Here is a 15,515-nt window from a genome sequence, read left to right on the forward strand (position 1 = left end):
TCCGACTCTGTGTGCGACCCCATAGACGGCAGCCAACCAGGCTTCCCCGTCCCTGGGATTCTCCAGGCAAGAACACTGGAGTGGGTTGCCATTTCCTTCTCCAATGCATGAAAGTGAAAAGTGGAAGTGAAGTCTCTCAGTCGTGTCCGACTCTTCGCGACCCGACCCCATGGACTGCAGCCTACCAGGCTCCTCCATCCATGGGATTTTCTAGGCAAGAGTACTGGAGTGGGGTGCCATCGCCTTCTCCATTCTGGGAGCACAGTCAGTGACAAATACATCATTGTGAGACATAAATGACTACCACTTATGTTCATGACCAGAAGGTAGTGTGATGCAGCTTTTAAGAGCTAGACCCAGGTTCAAATCCCAACTCTACCTCTGATTAGCTGTGGTACTTAAATGTGCCAAGCTCCAGGCTCCTCAGCTTTATTGGGGGTGGTAACAGCACCCACTTCCTAGGGATGGCACACAGATGCAGTGAGACAATTATTAACTACAACAACCACGAGCATTTCCTCCGCATCTACATGTGCCTAGCACTGGGCATACATCATCAAGCTAATCTACATAAATGCTTAGCACACATCTAGCACATCATAAGCATTCAAGAAATACTGATTCTCATCGTTCCAATTTTCCTGACTTCTGTACAAGACAGACATTATTATTCCCATTTGCCAGCTATTTCAAGAATCTTAAAACTCAGAACAAGTAGCTTGCTCAACCACCTGCTAGGGCAGTTTTTAATTTGTAACAGCTAATGTTTATGACTGCCTTGCCAGGTAGGTATTATTTCCATTTGGGGGCTGAAAAAACTCTGTAGTCTGAAGACCATAGCTTGAAAGTGAATGCCCAGGATTTGAACCTGACTCTGGATCCAGAGCTTCTGTTGACTCACCCCCACCCCACCGCCTGGTGGATTCCACCTGCTCTGTGTCAGCTCACTATGGCCTTTCTAATCCACAAGTTATAGACAGGTAGTTTCCCAACACATCAGACAGCGTTACTGGCCATGCCCGTTTCAGCAGCCTTGCAACCACAGAGCCCACAGGAAGTTATTTCAACAAGCGAAAAATGAAGCATATATCAGAGGGCCTGTAACACAGTGCCTCTTGCCCTGTGTGTCACCAAGGGGCGCTAAGGAAAGCAGAGCCCAGGGGCCTGGGACTGACCGTGACCCCGAAGAAGTTGGTCTCGTTCATGGCATTGAGGATGATCTTGCCCAGCGTGTGGTCCGTGTAGTTGAAGTCCTGGATCCGCTGGTGCCGGCTGCTGGCGTGCAGCGTCTCCATGGCCCTCTGGAGCGTCTTGGCGATGACCCAGATGCCGTCGTAGGCATACCCGTGGAACTTGCTGGGTCCTACTCCTGACCGCTTGTTGTTGTACTCTCTCTCATACTGCTGTGGTGTCTGGAAAATAAGGAGACCAGGGACACCAAGTTACAGCCAGCCGGGACATGAAGCACATGGTGCCGAGAGCTGACACTCCCCAGTGCTTATCATGAGCCAGGCACGGTGCTAGGCTCTTAACGTGCATTATCGCATCTAACCCCCACAACAACCTTGTACACTGGGACTATTACTGTCCCCATTTACAGATGAGAAAATTGACTCAGGAAAGCTAACTTGCCTAGGACCAAGTGAGTGGCAGGGCTGGTATCTGAACCCTGGCTGTCTGCCAAGACCAGTGGAAGGAAAAATGCATCCCGAGCAGGCCTCCTCCTGACATTAGCTGGGCCTGGAGCTACAGTAACAGTGGAGGCGCATACACCATATGTCTAAATATTAAGTTATAGACAACAAACAGACTGTTGAATAAAATATTTTCTATCTTTTTGTCATAATGGGTTAAAGGAAGGTGAATAAACCTTCCTAACAAGCTGGAAGGCCAGGTTTGAATTCAGAAGTCTGAGACCCCTCGGAGCTTCAGTCTGGACACAGAAGCACAGGGGAAGCTAACTTTGCTCAGGGGCCCACCCCCTTCTCTTCCCACTTGACTCCATCCCACAGGCCAGTCAAGCCAGTCCACCTTCTTCTGGCATAAGTAGTCCCATGACCACCCTGAGGCTCAGTCCTCCCTGAAGAGGCTCCTTGGACCCTGGATGCGGCTCCAGGCATTTGGGCAGGGAATTCAGGGGATGGCCCAGGATTGGGAGGGGTGTAGGCTCTGGGTGGGCAGGTCCCTGTGGCCTTGTGGATTTTGAACCCTGTGGGGCTTGAGTGAGGTCCTCTTAGAGCATGGGACCCCGGGCAGGTCCTAGGTGTCCAGTTGTAAGGTCCCTTCTGATCTCTACATTGTGCTCTTCCCTTTCATCTTCCAGAATATAGCAGAGTCTGCGAATAACTTCACATTAAAAAAATTTTTTTCTCCCATTGAGCTGGATTTCATAAAATAATTTCATTGGTAATATTAACATTCTGATTGAGGCCACAAAGTAATGAAACTGCCTTTTTACTCTAGTCCCTGAGGCTTACAGATCCAAATGAATGCCGCTCCAGGGGAACCCATTACCCTCAGCTCTTCATGGGCCTTTTCTCAAATCACTTCTGAACTCCTCTGCCAGAAATGTCATCAGAGCCCATGGCTTAGTCTTTGGATTAATCCTCCTTGGGGACAAATCAAACATAGAAACCAGAACTCATTGTCAGTTTATACCAGAAAAGGCCCCTTAGAGACAGTCACACATGCCCTCTCAATCTGCAGCAGGAGACACAGAGAGGTCTAGAGACTTGCCTAAGGTCACACAGCATGCGTATGTGTGTGTCTCTGTGTGTATAGCCAGACTGGTCTCATTTTATCTTTGCTGCTTCTCACATGTTTGAATTTTGAAGTCATAACTGCCTTTTGAAAACCACCCCAAGTTGTTTGGGGCCAGTTCTGGTATCCGAGTAGAGTGGTGAAGCTGAGCCATTGAAGACTGGGTTACTCCGTGGCTGGATCTCAAGTCTCTCGCCCTTGGCTCAAGGGGTTAGCAGAGCCTGGGTACAACCAAGCCCCTCCAAATGTGGAATCTGCAGACAACCAAATGAGGAATCTGCCTGGCCAAATGTGAATGGTATCCCAGCAACAAATCCACCACCTTTAAAAAAAAACCAAAAACATTTTGGCTCCTATTGGATAGCTCAGGTTTTATCTATTTATGATTTCCTTTGGAAATGCATCATGTCCAGTCATCACTGTTCTGTTCATCAGTCAAAATACCTGGCAGAAGTTCTTTAATTCCAAGGGTTCTTCAAGGAGACAGCACCGTCTCCAGCCCAGCCCAGCTCCTCAAGCCCTTTCTCATAGGTAACTGCACCCCTCCACCTGGAGGCTGGCTCTCCACAGGCATCCTCTGCCTGCTCACTTCTTATCAGGGAGCATGAGATAGTGTATTATAAGGCTTCCTGTTCCCTGAACCTGTTGGGTCTCCTTCATTCACACCAGACTTGTTTGCACTTGAGGCTGTTGCGCTAGATGCCTCCTCTGCCAGGAAGCTTCTGCCCCAGCTCTGGCCTGATATTCTCGGCACACAAACGTCAACATGTGTCGTTTCTCAGGGATGCTTCCCTGACCCACCCTTTCCACAACCTCCTCCTGCCAGGCAATCTCTATCCACTAGTTTTATCTTCTTTATTGCAATTTTTACTTCCTGCAGTGCATCTACCCGAAGAATTAAGCTCCAAGGGGTCAAGGGTGTTATCTTGATCATAGAACCCAAAACAATACCCGCAGAGACCCTTTCTAAGCATCGGTTTCTCCATCTGAAAAGTGAGGAGGTTGGACCAGGTGATCTAGAAGCCTCCTCCTGGTGAGTGATCCAGGCAGGAGCCTGGCACAGTGGTAAGAACACAGGACTTGGAAGCAGGTTTACCTGCCTTCCAGTTCCAGTTCAGTGGTTTGGTAATGTGACCTGGGGCTGGGGTCCTATCTCCTACAGGTCTCTGCATCCTCCCATCTAGGTGGCTGTGACAGTTCCATGAGTGCACAGCATCAGTCCTGTGTCCAGGATGTGTTGGTGCCCCAAGAACTCCAGTCACTGCTAGTAATAGTACAGTGGTTGTTCACCTGGCCACCTGGAACAACTGCTCACCCAGGATGCCCTAAAGACCCAAGACTTCGCCTGTGCTGATAGGGGGTAACAGCCCTCCAGTGTGTGAATGGCCTACTTTTACTTCCTTAGCTAATTTCCAATTATTGGACATTAAAGCTTTTTTCTAATTTTTCCCAATTACAGGATTGCAAAAAAAGCACCCTTGTATCTAAATTTTCTGAACACATACTGATAATTATTTTTTCGGAAGAAATTCCCAGATATATAATTGCTGAGGCAAAAGGTATAAAAACCTTAAATGCTATTCACACATCTAAAGGGCCAAATTATCCTCTCCAAACATGAAAAGCTAAAATTCCACTCTATATGAAAGTGCCCATTTCCTTACATCCTGGACCACAATAGGCATTTCTTTCTTTCTTTCTTTCTTTTTTTTAAGCTGCTCAGCACGCAGGATCTTGGTTCTCCAACCAGGGAGCAAACCTGTGCCCCTGCAGTGGAAGTGCAGAGTCTAACCACTGGGCCACCAGGGAAGTCCCTCAATTTTTAAAATCATTGTCAGTTTCTCAAGAAAAAAATGTACATCTCTTTACATCTTAATTTGCATTTCTCTAGTTAACTATTAAGAGTGATCTCCACATATAGATGGGCAACTTTCACTTCTGAGGTGTGTTTCCTCTTTACACCATATTGGTATGGTGAGAGTCACAACTTTTAGTGCTTTGTTTCAACATATCCTTGTTATTTTTCTATTTGGCTATATTTTTCTTGATTTTAAAATGTAATTTGGGGGAATTCCTTGGCAGTCCAGGGGTCGGGATTCCATGTTTCCACTGCAGAGGGCCTGGATGCTGTCCCTGCTTGGGGAACTGAAATCCTGCAAGATGTGCAGTGTGGCCTAAAAGAAAAAGAAAAAAAGAAATTTGGGTATATTTCAGGCTATTAATTCAGCTATTGGCTATTTTTAAAGTATCAAAAATTTACCTGAATTGTCTATTTATCTAATTAATTGCTTAAGCATCAAAGGAATGAGGCCTCTTGAACTCTTCTCTCTAAGACTTTGCTGCTCCGAGGCTTTTTCTGATGCAGGCAAAGGCATCCAAGGGCTGGTGGTGTCTCTTTGAGTCCTGTTTGTTCAACCTAATGAGTACATTCAGATGACGTTTCAAGACGTCTTCTCTATCCAGGACATGCCACTGGGGCATCCTTGAAGGTTTCTGCGACATTCTTAAAGTTGTTGCAGGTGGGAAGAGTCAGACCTTCGGCGAACAGACACAGTATTGCCTCACCAGGAGGTATATGAATGTAGTTTTTAAACTTCTTTGATATAGTTTATTGGTGATATTTCCATGTGTGTAGATAATAGAGGGGATCAAGATCAGACTGTTTATTCAATTTGACATTGGGGCCAACACAAGTCCCTATATATTTTTTAGGTGTACCTCTTATAAATCCCTATCTTTTCTATCTCATAAAACTGTTCATCAACCAGAGGAAAGGGGGTTGGAGAACACTGGCAATGTGCCTGTTTACCTCACTTCTGTGGGTAAAGTCCTTGGAGTGGGACACCCCGGTAGCTTAGGCCTGAAAGGTGACCTCATTCTCCCTGTCTTTGCAAGCACCATGCTGAAGTCATTGCTACCACACTATGTCCGGGACCATTCATCACTGTTCCCCGGTGAAGCCGCGCCGATCTCCCTCAGGCAAAACAATGACAGCAGAAACAGACACTTTCACAATTGTCTGAGAAAAGCTAATAGTTGTTCTTAAAGCAGGTCTCCAATTATTCAGGGCAGAAGAATTTCTTCCGCTGTAAAGCGGACACTGAAAACTGATTGATTACTCATGCTCTGAGGTCAAGTTTATCTTGAGAGGCTAAAAGTTTCTGAGAAAACAAGTTTTATATGAAGAGTCCCAATTACTGACAGGTTGTGCCCCACATATTTTTGAGAGGCAGTTGTTGGAACGTGGAACATCTTTTCATACAGAAATCATGTTATAAATAGTGGTTAGGTTCCCAGGCTAGCCCACACAAGTTTGCTACCCAACACTGTGACTAAACGTTACGGGTCTGTCATTCCAACAGAACCAAGCTGAGTCCTGCTTCTTGGGAGACGGAAGTCTCATGGACAGAAGAGAGGAGAAGGGGGAAACATCTCCTTCCATATCTCCAACTGCCACCCCCAACCCCGCAGAGCAGCAAAACCAGCAGAGTTTCTCTCTCGAACCCTTCGTGGGACGTTGCAACCAGAGTCTCCTTTGGAAGGTACACTAGGGCGCAGTCTCTTTTACTCCAGTTCGTAGGTCATCCAAGGAGCCTGTTGAGAATGCAGGGCCCTACATTTGTTTTATTGTGTCTGTGGGATAACTTGGACAACTGTATTTTAAAAGATCTTTTAAGACTTCAAGAATACATAAATTGGTTAACATTGATTAAATCCCTCTCACAATCTGATTATTGGATTTTCTCAATAGCAGCTTCCAGGTGTTTTTCTGAGCCCTTTCTCAGACTCTTTCAGTGCTGGGAAAGTCACTATGTCCTCAGGAGGAGCCTTCCACTTAAGGAATGCTTGACGTCTATGAGATCAGTCTTCCAGATACAGAGTTTATACCTATCTCCCTGTAGCTTGCTATGTCTTTCTGTGGAGCTGCAAAGAACATGTCTGCCTTCTCTTATCCATAACATCTCTCAAAGAGCTGAAGTTAGTGACATGCTTACCCTGTCCTCAATGCGCTCTTCTTCACCTTTTAAGCAAAACAGTCTCAGTTCAGACATCCAATCTATGACAAAATAGGTTATATGAGACTAAAGCTCCCATGAAAAACATTAAGGAAAGCAGAATAAAATATAAATATAGCTATCCAAAGGTATCAGAAAGCGACCAGGACATCTAGGACTTGAAGAACCAAGATCCTGGAGGGAAAAGAAATGTTTTGAGAAGTGTCCAACATTCTTCGCTGCTTCCCCTGGAGGCATTTGTTGATCTGCAAGTGGGAAGGCCAGTTGTAGGAACAGAAAACAGTGGATCAGTGTTTTCATCAGTCCCTCAGAGATGGGAAGACAAAAAACTATAGTTCAGGGTTATCAGGGTGGCAAGGCTTATAGGGCCAAGGTCTCAGAGAAAGAGGAACCACAGGATACCAGTATGCACACTGACATCTGCACTTGTGATATTTGGTGATAACTAAGCTACATAAGGGGCTTCCCTGGTGGCTCAGAGGTTAAAGCGTCTGCCTGGAATTCAGGAGACCTGGGTTGGATCCCAGGAGAAGGAAATGGCAACCCACTCCAGTATTCTTGCCTGGAGAATCCCATGGAGGGAGGAGCCTGGTAGGCTACAGTCCATGGGGTCGCAGAGTCGGACACGACTGAGCGACTTCACTCACTCACTTACTCAAGCTGCATAAGGAGGATGGCATGGCAAATCACTCCAGTATTCTTGCCCGGAGAATACCCATGGACGGAGGAGTCTGGCGGGCTACAGTCCACGGGGTCGCAGAGTCGGATATGACTGAGTAACTAAGCACAGCACAAGCTGCATAAAACAAGGAGGATGAGAGGCCAAGTGAAAAGTGGTGGCTAAGGGGATAAGAACACAAGCAGGTATGTTTAAAGTCTCAGGACATTAGGAACAAAAGTTGGAATCCAGGGCCAGTAAACATCCCAGGATTTTAGTCTAGAATGTTAAAGGACAGATAGGAATAAAGTCAAACCAAAACAGACCAGATATTATGAAAACTAAAGCGAAGCCTGGAATCATCTCAGTTCTTGACTGGATAAAGTGAACTGCCCCTATTCTGTTTGCTCAAAGAGAAAAATCTTCTCTGAAGAAAGATAATGCCACCTGTAGCTTCTTTCATTTTTCATACCGAATTCAATTAATTAAACTTACTAGGTATACCAGGTAATAGGATCAAATCTTAAAAAAAAAAGAAGGAAGAAAGAAAGGAAAGAAGAAAAATAGGCAACAAAGCAGATCTACAGGTGGTTCATATCTTGAATTTATTAGGCCTGGACTTTAATGTAGCAGGTTTATATGTTCAAGAAAATAGACAAAAGATACAGAATATCACCAGAAAACAGGGAGCAAAGAAAGAAAAAAAAGAATAAAACTAAAATCCTAAAAATTTTAAAATATTAATACAACAAATGAAACTAAGAACTCAATAGATGGATGAAACAGTATATTAGACACAGCAGAAAGTAGGTTAGTGAACTGAAGAAATGTTAGTAGTAAATATTCAGCCTGAGGCACAGGGAGGGGAAAAAGGACAGAAAATAAGCAATAAACATAAGAGATATATGGAATGTGTTGAAAATGTATAGCACATGTATGACTGGTGTCCTAAAATGTGAGAAAAGGTTAAAAAGGTAGAAGCAGTATTTAAGGGATATTTTCCTAGAATTTCCCCCAATACATATCAATCCACTGATTCATGAAGTTCCATTATGCTTAAACTCCAACCAAGATAAAACCAAACAAAACCGTACTTCAGCACAGCATATAAAACTGCTGAAGAGTCAAGCAAAGATAAAATCTTAAAAGCAGTTAGAGAAAAAAAAAGGATGCATTATCTTCAAAAGAGCAACAATTAGTCTGATGGCTGATTTAACAGAAACAAGGGATTCCAGAAGACAAGACATTTCAGAAATGACCTCTGAAAGTGCTAAAAGAACACAACAGACCACCTAGAATTCTACACCTAATTAATATATCTCTCAATATTAAGGTGAAAGAAAACTTTAGACAATCAGAAACTGAGAGAATGTGTCTCCAGCAAAACCAAAAAACATCTTTTCTTTCTTTAAAAGAAAGACCAAGAGAAGTTCTATAGGCAGAAAGAAAATGATCATAAACAGAACAGAAATGAAGGGAGGAATAAGAAGTAATGAAAAGTGTAAACATATGAGTAGATCTAAATGAAACATGACATCAGGTTCGAGGACATCCAAGAAAACCTTCTAGAAGAACAAAGATGAGGCACTTAACATTACCAGTCATCAGGTCTGAAAAATCTTCAATTACTAAGGCAGTGTGGTATTGGTTAAAGGATAGGCCAACAGACCAGTGGAAGAGAACAGAAAGTCCAGAAAGAGATCTACACACACTGAAGCTAAGGCATTTCAGTCGTGTCTGACTCTTTGCGACACCATGCACGGTAGCCTGCCAGGCACCTCCGTCCACGGAATTCTCCAGGCAAGAATACTGGACTGGGCAGCCATTCCCTTCTCCACGGGATCTTCCTGACCCAGGGATGGAACCTGGTTCTCCTGCATTGCAGACAGATTCTTTACTGTCTGAGCCACCAGGGAAGCCCCAAGAATACCGGAGTGGGTAGCCATTCCCTTCTCCAGGGGGATCTTCCCAAACCAGGGATCGAACCCTGGTCTCCCACATTGCAGGCAAATTCTTTACTGTCTGAGTCACCAGGGAAGCCCACCTCAGATGTTACATAAAATCAGTTTCACGTGATTTCTATATCTAAAAGTGAAAGGTAAAACAAACTTCTCAAAGACAAGATAGAAAAATATCTTCATGAGCTTGGGTGGGCAAAGTTGCTTAAATAAGACACACATGATGTAAGTAATAAATATAACTGTCTAAGAATTCATACCCAGAATACAAAAAGAACTTTTACAAATCAGTGAGAAACATGCAGAGAATCCAAGTGGAAAAATGGGCAAAAGACTTGAATAGTCAATTTATAAAAGAGAATATCAAAATGGCCAATAATAATATGAAAAGATCAACAACTTCATTACTTATCAAAGAAATGTAAATTAAAATAAAAATAAGATACCACTACTCATCCACTAGATTGGCTAAAATTTAAAAGCTAACAACGCCAAAAGTTGGTGAGTGTGTGAACCAAATGAAACTCGCAATCTCTGCCAGTGGGTGTGTAAATTGGTACAACCACTTTAGAAATCTGCTTGGCAGTGTCTATTATAGCTGAGCATATGGATTCTCTGTGACTCAGAAATTCCACCCCTAAGTATGCACCCAATAGTACTGTGCACATATATTCACTAAAATACATCAAATACTTATAAACAAATCAAATAAAAAACATGCAAAAATTCCACACAAAAGATTTCTGAGGGAAATTGAATGGATGGAAAGACTCTATATTACAAAGATATCAGTTTTTCCTAAATCAGTCTATACAATCAGTAAAATTCCAACAACAAACCAGAAAAGGTTTGTGCATATAAATTGACTCATTACTCCTTTCTCCTGACTTCAAGGCTGCTGCACTGATGAAGGAAGAGAACTACAATTTGTTGAGCACCTATTGTGTGCTTGGCACTTAGCAAGGTATTTTCCTCTGTATTACTTCATGTAATCCTTCTAAATCTGTAAAAGACATATTACTCCAGCATAATCAGAAACAATTTGAGAAAGGCCAAATGACTTGCCCAATGTCACTGTATCACTGTTGATTAGGTTCAGTTATATAATATAACAGACAAAAAATTATTGGTGACTTAAATGAAATAGTTTGTCTCTCAAGTAAAAGTTGTCCATGGGTAGGCAGTGCAGAGCTTCTACAGCAACTCCACAGTGTAACCAGAGACTGAGGCTCTTATCTTTATGCCCCGCTATCCTAAAGCTGAGCACTGAAGAATTGATGCTTTTGAACTGTGGTGTTGGAGAAGACTCTTGAGAGTCCTTGGACTGCAAGGAGATCCAACCAGTCCATTCTGAAGGAGATCAGCCCTGGGATTTCTTTGGAAGGAATGATGCTAAAGCTGAAACTCCAGTACTTGGGCCACTTCATGCGAAGAGCTGACTCATTGGAAAAGACTCTGATGCTGGGAGGGATTGGGGGCAGGAGGAGAAGGGGACGACAGAGGATGAGATGTCTGGATGGCATCACTGACTCGATGGACGTGAGTCTGAGTGAACTCCAGGAGTTGGTGACGGAAAGGGAGGCCTGGCGTGCTGCGATTCATGGGGTCACAAAGAGTCGGACATGACTGAGCGACTGAACTGAACTGAACTGATCGTAAAGTTTCCTTCTCAAGGTCACCTGTTGATACAAAATGGCTGCTATAACTCCAGCCATCTCATCCATATTTCAACCAATACAGAGGAGAAGAAAGAAGGGTAAGCTCTCCTCAAAAGTAGGCTTTTAGAAGTCTTGTATAATACTTCTACTTAAATCTCACTGGTTAGACTTAGAATCCTGGCTCTATCTAGCTACATGGGAGGCTGGGAAATGTATATTTTCAGATGAGTGGCAACATACCCAGTTAAAAATCAGAGTTATGCTACTGAAGAGGAAGAAGGGCTAAGGATGTTGCATGAACAACTACCTGCCACACCACACCTTTCCTCCTGAGCCCATGTTCCTTTGCCACACTGCCCGTCTCCCAGGGATGTGAATATCTAGGGAAGTAGCCGGTAACAGGAGCTTTGTGGGGAAGGTGGGGGCAGAGGCAGCAGCATCATAAAGCTTGACTCCCTGGGGAGCATCTCTACTTTTCCATATCACCTTCTCATCCTCCTCTCTAGAGCCCAGAGCTTCCTAAAAGCCCCAGGTTCTTTGTTATGGAGCTCCCATGGCAGTGACAAAGAGATGTGTGCAGCTTTTCCCAGGTCATTGCTCTAATTTGAGGACTCATTAGATCTCTGTTTCCTTTTGTTCTGCTGTGTTGGATAAACAGTCGTGGGTGGTCACAGAAGTTTCTTGCTGGAAAACATTACAGAAATCTTCCAAAGAAAGAGCCTGTGCCTTTGGTGGAGGGTTGGTGCCACTTCTGAGGTTCCCACTGATTCCAGGGTTCTGTGAACACTTCCATCTGGTGCCTTGGCCCAACTCTGTGTATCTCAGCAGGAGAATGGTAACAGGGAAGAATGTCCTTATTGGAGAGGCTAAGCCATCACTGGAATTTTATACAAAAATTATAAATACTTACAGTGGAAACAATCCCAGTGGGACATTGAAAAGTGAAAGCTGACACTGGAAATCACCAATGTCAACAGAGTCACTTTAGGGGAATAGAGTGGTGATGGGGAACTTTAACAAGGAGAAAGAGACATGATAGCCAAATCAAGTATCCAGAAGCTATTTACGGGAGGTTCTGGAAAATTGAACTCTGAATGTGCTTGGGGAAGCCCAAAGGTCTGCACTTGTCCCATCACTGGAAATTCCAACTGGCAGGGACTGATGAATGTGCTGGGGAGGGAGACCTTGTTATTCCTCCTCCCAGAAATCTCCTGGATGCTAATGAACAAGCTGGGGCAGCTTGGCACTAGAGACAGGCATATGGAAGAGAGAACTGCAGAGAATACATTCCAGGAGGGCCCACTATTCCACCCGATTCTGTGACTTTATCATGGGTCACCTCTATCCTGGGGGTTCCAGAGTTTAACATTATAACCATATCACACAGCTCACTGTAATAACTCAATATCATACCTACACAGAGTCAGAGAATTTTACTGTGAAAGGATGCTAGGAGTTATATGGTCCAAATCTCTCATTTTCATTTGAGGAAACTGAGGCCCAGGGATAGTGAGGGTCTAGCTGAGGTGGCAGATGGAGGCACTAAATCTCCTGATTACTAGACTTATGCTGTCCTGTTCTGCCACTTAATAACAGGCCCACTAAGACATCACAAAAAGGGCCAACTTGGATGTGCTCTGCTCCTAGGCATGTCCCAAGTTGAGAGGAAGAGCATGGTAGAGGGCAAGGGGCAGTGAGTGGGAATTTAGCAGTCCTGGTTTCCAGTCCCTGGATCTGTCCCTGACCTGCTGGGTGACATTATCAGTGTCCTGGGGTAGCCATAACAAATTTCCACAAACTCGGTGGTTTAAACAGAAACTTATTGGCTCACAGTTATAGAGGCCAGAAGACTGAAACTAAGGTGCTGGCAGCGTTGGTTCCCTCTGGAAGCTCCAAGGGGAATCCATTTCATGCCTTTCTTCTAGATTCTAGAGGCTTCCAGAAATCCTTGGAGTTCCTTGTCTTGTAATTCCAATCTCTGGCTCCATCTTCACATGATCTTCTCCAAATAGCAAACCTCCTCTGCCTTTTCTTTATAAGAATATTTGTCATATGGCAACCCACTCCAGTATTCTGGCCTGGAGAATCCCATGGACGGAGGAGCCTGGTGGGCTACGGTCCATGGGGTTGCAAAGAGTCAGACACGACTGAGCAACTTCACTTTCACTTTCAGGTGGTGGCGCTAGTGTAAAGAACCTTCCTGCCAGTGCAGAAGATACAAGAGATGCAGGTTCGATCCTTGGGTTGGGAAGATCCCCCGGAGAAGGAAATGGCAACCCACTCTAGTACTCTTGCCTGGAGAATCCCATGGACAGAGGAGCCCGAGGGCTACAATCCATGCAGTTGCACAGAGTTGGACACGACTAAAGCAACTTAGCATGCACGTCTGCAGGTAGTCTAGGATAATCTCATCTCAAGAGCCTTAAATTAATTACATCCATAAAGACTCTTTCCCCAAATAAGGTCACGTCACAAGTTCTAAGTGTTAGGAACCGGACATATCCTTTTAGGGGCCACTGTTCCTGTTTAACCCACTACAAGGATCCTGGGTGTGCTATTCCCCTTTTTGCTCCTCAGCTTTTCTGTGTGTAAACAGAGACGGTGGAAGAGTCCACTGACTTGGTTCTATAAGTGTTTGCTTGTTTTATGGATACTGACAGACCCCAGAATACAGGTACTTACCCAAGAGCCTGTGCCATGCTGACCAAGGTCCCCAGCAGTCACATATACCACAAAACCAAATTCAAGAACTATTTCATGACTTTCTAGAACTTTCTTGAGCCATATATTCTTGAGGGTTGGTTGGGGAAGTTGGCTTGTGGTCAGACCACAAATAGGAATGCCTCATTAACTCTGGGCCCCACACCCTGTTGAGAGAGCATTCAACACGATCAAGTACAGAGAATGGGCTGAGCATGGGAAGGGGCCTGACAAACACAATCTGTGCAGGGCAAGGGCCAAAGGGAGGTGAGTGAAGGCTTCCCTTCAGAAGCAAAAGGAAGAAGTGGCCCAAAACCTCAGTAATCAAGGTTATAAAAAAAATCAAAATGAATGCAAAAAAAAATCCATGATAAGCAAAAATTTAAATAAAGACAAGATGTGTTTCTGTAATTATGTGACTCAAATCAGTTCACCCTAATGGTGACCTTGTGGATCCTGTCTTTATTTAACATTTTGATATTTGATTTTCCCACTGAGGTCCTTGGCACCCCCTTAAATTCTACCCTTAGACCTGGCCCTGGAACTATGAGTTACAACTGGAGGGGTGGGCCCATGAGGGACAAGGAATGCCTACAGGGATATGGTGGTTGCCAACAGGACCTGTGGAGGCCCAGAGGGGCCAGTGGGGAAAATTAGGGGATCAGTTGTAAGTCCTGTGCCACTGGAAGGATCTGAGAGTCTGATGGGAGGCTGGTCTACGTGACCCATTGTTGTTGTTTAGTCGCTAAGTCACGTATTTGTGACCCCATGGACTGTAACCCACCAGGCTCCTCTATCCTTGGGACTTCCCAGGCAAGAATACCGGAGTGGGTTGCCATTTCTTTCTCCCGGGGAGCTTCCCAATCCAGAGATCAAACTGGAGTCTCCTGCATTGGCAGGCAGATTATTTACCCCTGAGCTACCAGGGAAGCCTGTCAGGAGAGCCCTAAACCCAGAATCCCAGAGGCAAAGAGGCTGAAAATTTCCCTGTGTAACTTCAATCTTTCAACCTTAAGATTGTAAGAAATGCTGCCTCTTGCCTCAGTGACTGTGGGACAGGGGCTGGGTCATCTGGAATTTCAGAGCTGCCCCAAGCAGGAAGGCTGCCTGGCTCTGCTCCTGATGGCATTGCTCCATCTGGGGACACCCAGGAATGGGTAACCCACACTGTGGGTGAAGTGAAGAGCCCCAGGAGTAGCTCCAAGGTGCCCATTCATGTGTATAGTGATATGGGGATGAGGTCAGCCTCTTCGTGTGTGCATGCTAAGTGGCTTCAGTCGTGTCTGACTCTCTGCAACCCTATGGACTAGAGCCCGCCAGGCTCCTCTGTCCATGGGATTCTCCAGGCAAGAATACTGGAGTGGGTTGCCATGCCCTCCTCCAGGGGATCTTCCTGACCCAGGGATCAAACCTTCTTATGTCTCCTGCATTGGCAGGTGGGTTCTTTACCACTAGTGCCACCTGGAAAGCCTCAGACTCCTCACTGGCCCCAAATTTAAAATTTTTAAATTACAAAGTAAAGCCAGTGGCTTGGGAGGTGTTAAGATTCCCAGGAGGCTCAAATGGTAAAGAATATGCCTTCAGTGCTGGATATCTGGGTTCAGTTCTGGGTTGGAAAGATCCCCTGGAGAAGGGTATGGCAACCCGCTCCAGTATTCTTGCCCAGAGAATTCCATGGACAGAGGAGCATGGCAGATTACAGTCCACAGGGTCGCAAAGAGTTGGACACGACTGAGCAACTAATGCTTTTTGGAAGATGTTATAA

The 15,515-nt window shown here is 44.8% G+C and overlaps 1 protein-coding gene across 1 annotated transcript in view; it reads right to left on the reverse strand.

Annotated features, from left to right (window-relative positions):
* The window catches only part of GABBR2 (gamma-aminobutyric acid type B receptor subunit 2), a 255,169-nt gene that overhangs the window by 140,028 nt on the left and 99,626 nt on the right, over positions 1-15,515 (reverse strand). Inside the window, exon 7 of the mRNA XM_070374928.1 lies at positions 1,176-1,412. Within this exon, the coding sequence (XP_070231029.1) occupies positions 1,176-1,412 (237 nt within the window). The remainder of the gene's footprint in view (positions 1-1,175; positions 1,413-15,515) is intronic.

This window comes from Bos mutus, chromosome 8 (assembly GCF_027580195.1).
Source record: "Bos mutus isolate GX-2022 chromosome 8, NWIPB_WYAK_1.1, whole genome shotgun sequence".
Lineage (NCBI taxonomy): Eukaryota > Metazoa > Chordata > Mammalia > Artiodactyla > Bovidae > Bos > Bos mutus.